Source organism: Ailuropoda melanoleuca, chromosome 8, assembly GCF_002007445.2.
Source record: "Ailuropoda melanoleuca isolate Jingjing chromosome 8, ASM200744v2, whole genome shotgun sequence".
NCBI classification, from domain to species: domain Eukaryota; kingdom Metazoa; phylum Chordata; class Mammalia; order Carnivora; family Ursidae; genus Ailuropoda; species Ailuropoda melanoleuca.
In genome coordinates this window covers 128,993,643-129,003,375 of record NC_048225.1, presented here as the reverse complement: position 1 = coordinate 129,003,375, position 9,733 = coordinate 128,993,643, and the positions used below count along the sequence as shown (strand labels likewise).

At 60.0% G+C, this 9,733-nt stretch overlaps 1 protein-coding gene across 5 annotated transcripts; it reads right to left on the bottom strand.

The window, feature by feature from the left end:
* Positions 1–986: 986 nt before the first annotated feature.
* Positions 987–9,650, bottom strand: CRTC2 (CREB regulated transcription coactivator 2). Of its 5 annotated transcripts, none has more exons than XM_011229028.3 (15): positions 9,211–9,650; positions 7,083–7,184; positions 6,890–7,006; positions 6,288–6,349; positions 5,605–5,673; positions 5,327–5,430; positions 5,197–5,226; positions 4,962–5,041; positions 4,810–4,859; positions 4,445–4,695; positions 3,741–4,144; positions 2,407–2,676; positions 2,130–2,207; positions 1,744–1,930; positions 987–1,618 (listed from the first exon to the last, which is right to left on the bottom strand). In XM_011229028.3, exons 1-15 carry the CDS (start codon positions 9,238–9,240, stop codon positions 1,407–1,409), a joined length of 2,046 nt encoding a protein of 681 aa, XP_011227330.2. In that variant the 5' UTR covers positions 9,241–9,650; the 3' UTR covers positions 987–1,406. The 5 variants fall into 5 exon arrangements, with proteins under 5 accessions (XP_011227330.2, XP_011227331.2, XP_034523457.1 ...); XM_011229029.3 differs by having other exon boundaries at positions 4,962–5,026; positions 9,211–9,649; XM_034667566.1 differs by having other exon boundaries at positions 9,269–9,649.
* Between the last annotated feature and the right edge of the window lie 83 nt (positions 9,651–9,733).

Below are 9,733 nucleotides of genomic sequence, written 5' to 3'. Positions count from 1 at the left end.
GTTTTCTCCGCGGCCCCCCCACACCCCCACCCCGGCCGTGACCCCGCCGCGCCCGCCCGGCGCCTGCAGCGCGACCCCTGGCGGCCGGGAGGGCCCCCTGCACGCAGGCGGCGGGCGCCCGTCCCGCCCCGGGGCCTGGTCACATGTGGCCCGGGTGTCTGGCCGTGGGCCCCGGAGGCCCAGGCTGCGCCGACCCAGCGACGCCCCTACTTCCAGGTTTAGGGCACACAGCATTCCCTGCGGGCCCGGGCCACAAGCTCTCAGTTCCCTTTTCTGAAAAGGACGAGGGCTTTGGAAAGAGGAAGAGGAGAGTAGTGGAGCTGGGGGTAGCAGGACGGACACCACTCCTCTGCCGGCTGCCGAGAAGAGCAGGGGGCAGGAGCTCACATGGTCGGAGGGCTGGCAGCCCGAGCCAGAAAGAGGAAGCCCCGTGGGGACACTGCGAGCAGGCCAGCACAGGGTTAGCGGCACAGGGCAGGGAGGGGGGTGGGAATGCATGCACAGCACGGAGGCCCCGCGAAGACTGGGAGCATGAGGTCAGAGGCTGGCCAAGTAACGCGTGACTTCTGGGTTCTCTGGGCATAAAAGGCCCACAAGGAAGAGGGAGCCAACCTGAGCCCTGCCTGGCATCCACAGTTGGTATAAAATCCTCCTGGGGAGCCTCCCTCAGCTAGAGGATCCTTGGGGCCAGCTGCCCCTGGGGAAACATCAGACTGTGATCTCAGCCATCAGTCCCCTCCTCACCCCAGACTCACAGCCAGGGCCTGGACAGGTGGGAGGGCACAGGAGAGCATGTGTGCTGCCCTGGGAGCCTACATCCAGTCTGGACACCCATGTTCAATGCTGGGTACAAGTTCTGAGGCTAGGGCCCCTCCACAAACCACAACAGTGATGAGAAGATGCAAAAAGCATATACGAAAGGGCCTGGCCCCAAGGATGCTCTAAATTCCCAAATGCATCCCCAAGAGTAGAAACCACACCGAGTATTTGATATGATTTTTTTATTAACATATAATATATTTAATAAAAAATTATATCCACTCCGGCTCTCTCCTCCACTGCAAGGGGAAGAGCGGTGAGGGGCTGGCACTGCCCACCCCTAGGCATCCGGGCAAGCCCTGCCTCCGGGGCTCCCCTCCACCCCTGCCTTCCAACAGGCTCTGACCTCCAGACAGACGGTTCAAAGTTACAAGTGCTTTAGGCCCTCCCTTGAGCTCCCCCAGGCCTATCCCCTGTGCAGAACTCAGGGGCCACCTGGACAAGCCCCTGGCTTTTTCTTTCTTGGGATCCCTCGTTCATGTCAGAAAGAGGATCTGGGGGCAGAGTGGAGTCTCTACTGGCCAGGGGGAAGGGAGGAAGGAACAGTGGTGGGGCAGGGCCACGAAGAGGGGTGCTGACGAGGCCCCTCACTGCAGCCGGTCACTGCGGAATGAGTCCTCCACAGCAGGGTCAGGCAGCAGGGCACAGGGGTCGCTCAGCATGTGGAGCCCTTCCAGGCCCAGTGGCTCCATGTGCAGACCCTCGTCTCCCAGCCCCAGCCCAGCTGCTGACACCTCAAAGCCAGGCACTCCGGCCAGGGCCGCCGCAATCTCCTTGGAGAAACCTGGAGAGGCCTCTCCTGGGTGGGCAGAAGAGATGGGTGAGGACCCGTGCCCTGTAAACTCTTCTAGGACCCCTGATCTCTTGAGGCGCCAGCAAAGGCATCATCCCCTCCTTCCGTGACCCCCCCCCACCCCCGCTCACCTGGGAGAATGATGTTGGGCCCTGAGGCATGGCGGGAACAGTGGGTCAAGTTCTGGTGGTTGAGGGCATGGGGGTCCTGAAGACTACTCACTGGCCCCTCACCCCCTAAAAATCCAGGCCCTTCAGAAAAGCCAGGGGCATCCAGCGCCAGGCTGGTTGATGGGCTCTCCATGCTGAACTGCTCCAGCTGCAGACACACAGACAGAGCCTGAGGAAGTGCACTTCAGAACTGGGTGTCCCATCAGCCCCTGCCCGCCCGCAAATACAGCCCGTTCGCCCAGCAAAGCACCCGGCCCCCACCCCAGGAGTAAGAGCAGAAACAGGGAGAAGGCAGCAAGCAGAGCACCCAAGCACGCACGGGGCCTGGAGCAGTGTGGGCGCCGTACCTGCCGCGACAGAGCGTGTGCGTGCCAGGAAGAGAACAAGTCAGAACGGCCATCAAAGAGCACGCGGTGCGGAGACAGCTGGGGGACGGGGGAAGGAGTTGGGGGTCAAATGCAGAAGACAGAAGCCTCAGGCTGGCAGTGCTCTATTATCTGGGGGAGGGACGATCTCCCCCACCACCCCGATCTCCCAATTTGGAGCGCACCAGCGATAGTACACAGGCCCCTCTGACCCCCCCAACCCCTCCCCTGCTTCTAAGCCAGTGACCTGCGTACTCACGTTCCCCAGGCCGAAGTCACTCACTGGCCGGTGGTAGGAAGGCTGCCCGTGCCCACTGGAGCTGGGTGGGTACAGTGTCCCATAGTGCGGTGGCCGGCCTGGGGGCTGCCCACCTGAGGGCTGCATGGAGCAGGCCTGAGAGGACAGCCCTGGCTGCTGCAGAGGCTTTGGGGTGGGCGGCTGGCTGGGCAGGACCAAACTTGGGGGGCTGTATGGGCATGGAGGCAGCCGCTGGTCAGTGGACAGTCTGCTGGTATCCAGGGGTACACCCTGAAGAGAAGCAAGGAAAAAGGGAGAAGCTTACCCCTCGGTAAAGCCCCAGGGGGAACTCATCGTCAGAGTTTCCCACCCCGTGAAGCCGCCACCATTGTCAACACAAATGTGATGGCGTTCCATGGGGCACCCGGGGCTGGACGTCATCACTCGAACACGCGTATCAGAATGAGGCTGGCAGCGGGAGGCACAAGGAAACTGCTCCCACGCCGGGAGGCTGCCACACACCCCACAGGTGAGCACTGCACACTGTGGACTGGAGGCCGGAGGCAGAGAGAGCAGGAGGCGGGGAGGGAGGTCAGACTTGCTCCAAGCTCCAAGGGAGCAGAGCCCTCGCTGGCCTGGCCTTCGTCTTTCCTCCAGGAACATGGAACACACACTCCAGGGAAGGGCGGTGGAGGAGAGGAAGGGGAGGGGGGGGTGAGCCATGCATTTCGGCCTTGAGAAAAGAGCCGTCAGCGAGGTTCTCGGTCCGCTCCCAACTCTTCCTAACTCGCTGAGTAAGCTTGGAAAGTACTTTCCCTCTGGATAGTATCCTCATCTGTAACACGAAGAGACGAGGCTCCATGATCTGAGAGCCCCTGACTCTGAAATCTGTGGAAGGACAGCGATGGGAGAGGGGATGGGACAGGATGGAGGCACGAGAGACAGACAGACAAGGAAAGAAGCATGGGGAGAAAAGGGGAAGAAAAAGCTGTCATCTGTGGAACACGCACCCGGGTGGGCGCGGCCCAACCCCGTCCCGTATGCAGTTTCTGTGATCCTTGCAACAGCACCCTCGTGTTACAGGTGAGGATGCGAGGCTCACAGCCGGGACAGCACGTGTCCAAGGAGACCACTAGGAAGAGGCGGGGTCGGGACGTGAGCCGGGAAGAGGCTTACCCAGGGTTTGTGCTCTTCAGGCAGGAGGAGGAGAGAGGGACAGAGAAACAGAAGGGGACGCTGAGACAAGGAGTACAGAAGTGAGGAGGGGGTGTCTGAAGAAAGGGAGGTGGGAGGGAACATATGGCAGGAAGAGCAGGGGAGGGAGACATACATGGACAGAAGGCAGCCACGCGTACCTGAGTGATGGAGGACAAGGTGGGTGACATTGTTGGCGAAAACTGTTTGGGCAGCTGCTGTTGGGACCTTCTGGCGTCAGCTGGGCCCGCGGGCAAACTCAGGGGGCTGAGGGGCACACGGCGGTGGCGGGGGGAGGTTCCGGGGGTAGAAGCTGGGTAAGGGGGGGCACCCAGCATGGGAGATGAAGCAGAGGAGGAAGAAGTGGAGGAGAGGGCCGGGGCACTGAGCGAGGGGTGGCCCAGGGAGGCAGTGGGCAGTGCGTGGCGGGCCAGGGAGGATGCAGGCAGGGAGGGGTGGCTGTGGGAGCCCTGGAGCTGCGGCTGGGGACTGCTCAGGGAGGCCTGGAGGTTGGGATTGCTCAGGGAGGCCTGCAGGGATGGGTGGCTGAGAGGGGAGTGAAGTCCTGCAGGCACAGACAAAAAGCAGAGATGCCAACGTTACCGATGGGAGTCGGGCCCCTTTCTGCCCAGAACGGGGAGCAGTGACCAGACTATGGAAGTGGCAACACAACATCCTTCCTGCTCTGTCCCTGACAGTGAGGTTGGCATGGCCCACCTGAGGGCTGCCCTCCATCACATTTCCAGAAAAAGCCGCATCTGCCATGAGGGAATCCTGGGGGAGGACTGGTGGGGGCAGTCACAGGAGGCTCCCGGGTGCTCAAGCCCCCTACCCGGTCACCCCTCCAGCCAGGACAGCCACTCACCTGGTGCATCATAGCCTGTGGCCGGGCCCAGGCCCAGGCCCCCGCTGATGCCGAGGTGGGTCATGGTGTGGGTCAAATTGGAGGTACTGTTGCCCCCACTCAGGCTGGGGTAGGCTGTCTCCTCAGGGTCCAGGGGAGTGGGCAGTGGCGGGGGAAAATGCAGGTTGGTGAGGTCAGGAAGGGAGCCGCCTGTGTTCATGGCAGGTGGGAGGACAGGCACACTGGCAGGCTGGTCAGGAGATGGGAAGATGCTGCAGGAGGAGAGGAAAAAAGGTGGAGCTGGGGACAGTGGTCAGGGAAGGGAGACAGAGGCTGGCCTCCCACATTTCCCTCAGCCCCTCGGTCAACCTAATAGAGGCACGTACTTAATTCCAGGGACTTCACAGGACCGAGGTCGGGAGGAGGATGAGGACAGCTGAGGAGAGAAGAAAGAATGTGGGAAAAGGAGGCCAGTGCTCAGCGAGGACCAGGAAAGACTTGCCCCATAGAAAGAAGGGGGGTAGTGGGCCACACCGACCTTCTTAGCATCCCATGGCTTCAGCAAATGCTTGTCATCTAGCAAGTTCTCCTCAATAGCAGGGACTTGAAAGAGAAAGACTGGCGATGAGAGGGTTGGAGAAGGAGCCAGTAAGGCAGGAGAGGAAGCAGAGGCGAGCGGGAGACAGTCCCACTCCAGGGCCCTGCATGAAGCCCCCAACACCAGCCCAGAAATCGGTGGGCATCAGTGTCCACAAATGGCGAGGAACACATACCTTTGGAGTCCACGTCACCATCCAGAAAACCTACAAAGGATGCGGGAGAGTGGGCTACAGTCCGGACTTCTCTACGCACTTCAAACAAAAACTCCTCAGGTCACTCCCTGCCCAGGGCCAGGCCATTTACCTCCACGGCGGCTGGGCAGGAGGCTGGGAGGGGCAGGGCCTGGATAAGTGTCCTGAGGGCTGGGGTTCATCACACTGGTGTGAAGGGCAGAGTCGGAACTTGTCCTGGGGGGGGGGGATGACAGACAGAGATGAGCTGCACCTGGGGCAGTGTTCCCGGTCCCCATGCCCTGCTCAGCAGGGGAAAACGCTAGCTGGGCTGGGACAGGGTGGGGCAAGGGAGCAGGGCCCAGAAACGATAGATAAGAGATGTGGCCCAGAGAAGGCCAGGGCCATCACCTGTTCAGTGCAGATGGTAGTCGAAACAACTGGCCCTTCTCTGCAGGGAAATTGCCCCAGGGCATCGTCCTGGGTTGGAAACACAAGGTCATGGGGAGGAAGGCTAGCAACAGGCAGGAAAGCAATCCCGGGGCTGGAGAGAGCTGGGCAGCTGAGGCAGACAGGGCCAGGGCTGAGACCCAGGGCCGTGCTTCCCTTCTGGTTCTTCTGCTACCTGTGACCCATGACCCCTCTCCCACGATCAAGCTAAGACATCTGGATTCTCAACTTGTCTCTGCCAGGACAAACTGAATGGGAATCCCGGAGCCCCGCAACTGGGCTGGTATGAACACTGAGGATGACACGGATGGCGGAGGGTCAGAAATCTGAGGGCCAGAACACCGCATCTGGCACTCTCTCCCGTGGAGAGGCAGCCATTTTCCCTCCCCAGACACACACACCCCAGCCAGCCCCCGTTACCACTGGTCCCGCACTGGCTGGACTGGGAGGCTTGGCTGCCCGTGTCAACATGGCCAAGTCTGGACTCTGACCCACCTACTGCACCTGCCCCTACCCCTCCCAGCCCTGCATTATGGAGGATGTACCGCTCAAAGCCGGGCCCAGCAAGCCTAGCCCCAACCCAAGCTCCCTCCAGAGCCACGTCAGGGAGTGGACAGGAGATCCTGTCTGCCCTAGACACTGACCTCCGCCAGCTGGACTCCGGGGGAGGAGACAAGTAGGCAGGACTGTAGGGAGAGCTGTCGACGTGAGCAGCACCAGTTAAGGAGAAAGGGAGAAGACGGAGGGAACAGAGACCAGATAAGAGGAGAACACTGGAGGAGGCGGGTGACTTGTTTCAAGAAGCAAGTATCTCCCTCCTCTTCCACAATGGGCAACGACAGGGCCAAAGAATGGAAGAGAAAAAGGGAACCAGGCCCAGTAGAGCTGGAAAAAATAAGGGAGAATAACCGGACAGGGCATGAGAAACAGGTCTATGAAAGTCTCTGAGACTGAAAGTTACCCACAGAAAGGTGAGGGAAAACGTGGAGAACCAAACTCCCTTCAGCAGGAGATGTACGTCCTGCCTCTGGCAGCACAGAGCAAGCGGAAGGCAGTGAGAGCCAGCCGGACACTGAGCCGCTCCCATCAAAGGAGCGGCACTGACACCCGGGCCGCAGGTGGCTTTTCTGGGGGGCTGGTAACGGACGGGGACTGAACCGCACACAGAGTCCCTTCCTACCACGAGTTCCCAAGGACGCCCCTCCCCTCCACCCCCCAGACTCCCCAAACCCTCAGTGAAGGATATGTGGCGGGGGTAGCGGCGGAGCGGGGACACCATCCTTCGAGGGTCTCGCTGCACCCGCTCCACCAGCCCGTGGTGCCGAGTGCCCCGAGACGAATCTAGAGGCGAGTGGAGGGGGCTCTGCCAAAAGAGACAGGTAGGTCAACAGGGGAAGTCGCCTAGAGCCTGTGCTCCCCCTCGGCTGGTGTCCACTTACCTGGAACTCGGCCAGGCCACAGCCAATCTGGTTAACATTGGGCAGAGAGCCGCCGTAATGGGGGCCCCTTGTGTATGCCAGCCGCAGCTTCTGGGCCTGTAACTGAGACAGGGAGGACAGACAGGAGTGTCAGGGAGGATTCTGACCACTGCTCCTGCTCCTTTGGCCACTCCTGCCCTCTGTCTCCAGGGCATGTTGCTACCACTGGTGCATCTAGGAGAGAAGCCAGAAGAAAAGCCAGTGCCCGGAGGGCTGGGTGCGAAGAGTCCACCCCGGCTCTTCTGCAGGCCGCCCTCAACGGCACTGCTCATGGCTGGCATTGCCCTGCCAGGCAGGGCCTGACACTCTGCTCGGGGCCTGTCCCAGTTGGCATCCGTCTAGACAGAGTCCCTGAGGGGCTGCCAGGAGCCCCCAAGCTAGTCACATGGGTGAACTCCTGGGAAGGGTGCTTATTAGGCATCCCCACTTTCCCTTCCAGATGCGTCCAGAACTAATTGGAACATGAGGGGAAGGGGAAGGCCACAGGTGGATGCTACAGAGCCATGATTGCCAACCTCTTTCCTTCCCACTCTGGAGGGTACAGGCTTCTAGGCTCTGCCACTTGCCAAGCTCAGGAAAGCTGCGCACAGCCTGCATCGCCCTAACTAGAATGGCTAGGAAATGACGGCTCTCCTACTGGAAAAACAATGCCAAAACCAAGAAGCAGTCTTCTTCTACCTAGTTCTAAAGTCCCTGAAGGGACAGGGGAGCCTTGAGAACAGCGGTTTGGAGAAGGAGCAATCACGCAGTTCAGCCTGGCCTGATCCCTGCTTTGGGGAGAGGTATCTGGCACTGCAGCGAGACATCACAACCCTCAGTCTGGCACGGCGTTAGTCTGTCTACATATCCTAAGTCCTTCTGTGAGAGGTGAACACCTGCTTCTGAGGCTCAACCACTGCAACCCGCCAAAAAACAGACTCAAGGCAGCTGATGAACTTCTTGGGGTCACGCACTCTTGTGCAGAGGCCAACGTCAAAATTGACTTTCTGTTCCAAGAGGTCAGCCCACTGAGTTTAGCAGACACTATGTAAACCTTTGGGCCACTCGAGATCGCTATTAGTGTATGTGCTAACCCCAGCCTCTTGGTCCTATAGGCCCTGCGGCTGTATCTACCTCAAGAGTCCTCTCAGCTAAGCTAAGCCCCAGATCGCCGATCTCTAACTTCAGACTCTTGGGTCCTCACGCCCTGGCCTTGTGCACCCACTAGACGTTTATGAGCAGCAGAGAAGTCACCTGCAGTGGCAAGGTGGGCAGAAGGGGTGTTTGGACAAACCAAGGGGCTAAAAAAACAAAGGTCTAAGCTCTGAGCTTCTCACAGCCTTTCTGTTTGCATCCAAACCGTAAAATCCCACCCTGCCTCTGCTGGAGTCACAGTCTAGACAGAGGACAGGGCCTCAAGCCGAGCCTCTTGCCCACCTTCTCGCCTCTGCACCCACCATGATCAAAAGCTCCTAAGGGGGAGGCGTCCACAGCTGGAGCATTTAGAGGGAGTTGTGTGCATGTGTTTGCACATACGGGAGCTCACACACAGGATTTGCTTCCCCCCAACTCTCTCTGTTCTGACTCCCACAAACTAGGCCACATGATCTCTAGAGACCCAAGGGGGAAAAACACAAGAAAAACTAACAGTTAGGGGAGACACAAGCAAGAGTACAACCAGAGTCATAGCGATAGATGCAACCACAGTCAGATCAGCGGAAAGAGCTTCGAAATGTACTTCTGTTCCACTATCTCCCCTGAGTTCCTTCCAGCTCCCTGCCCTGAGGGATCACGGCAGTAGCCTCACCTGCTGCTTTGAGAATAACGTGTCCCTAAATTAGGACTGCATACCAGCTGGGCAGACTCCCACCCTCACTCCCTCTGATACTCAGCCCCGGGGAAGCAAAAAACAAGGCCAGAGGGGCTTCAAAGGCAACTGTGCCAGGATGCCTTCTTTCTGGAACTGCTTAAGAATGAATATCCCCTGCCCCCCCAGAAGACCCTCCGAGGCACCTCATAACCGACCCACACAGCAGCCATCTTCCTAGAAAGCTCAGCAAATCTAACCTACAGCCAACTGGTTACCCGCTTTGCAGCTTCAAAGTCCTACCTCCCCTTCGCGGCGGCCAGGGCAAAACATCAAGCAGTCTGTGAGCAACGGACCTCACCTTCATTCACGTCAGGAAACCACAAGAAATATTTGAAAAAGGAAGCAAAGGGAAGGGACGCAGGAGGGGACTTCCTGCCCCACTAGACCCAGCGCTGCGGCGCAAACCACTCAAGGGGCCCTTTCCCGAAGGTACTAAAGTGCCGAGAGTGGCACAGGAGGGCAGAGAGACCAGACTGGAGGAGATCACCGACTCGGAGGGGCCGGGCTGGGGCAAGCGGACCATGCCCCCCGCCACAGCCCAAGCTCGGGGATGCTGCAGTAGCGTCCCCAGGGACTCAATCAGGGATGCACGGGACCGCCGACGGCCGCCGCCCCCACGCGGCCCCCGCTGGCTCCGACGGCCTCCCCCGCAAGCCCGTCTTCCTGCCCCTCGGCCCTCCACCCGCGCCTCCCGGACGGCGGCGGCCCCGCTCCGCCTCCCTTGCGGCGGCGCCCGCCCCCGCCCCGCCTCCCGGCGCCCCGC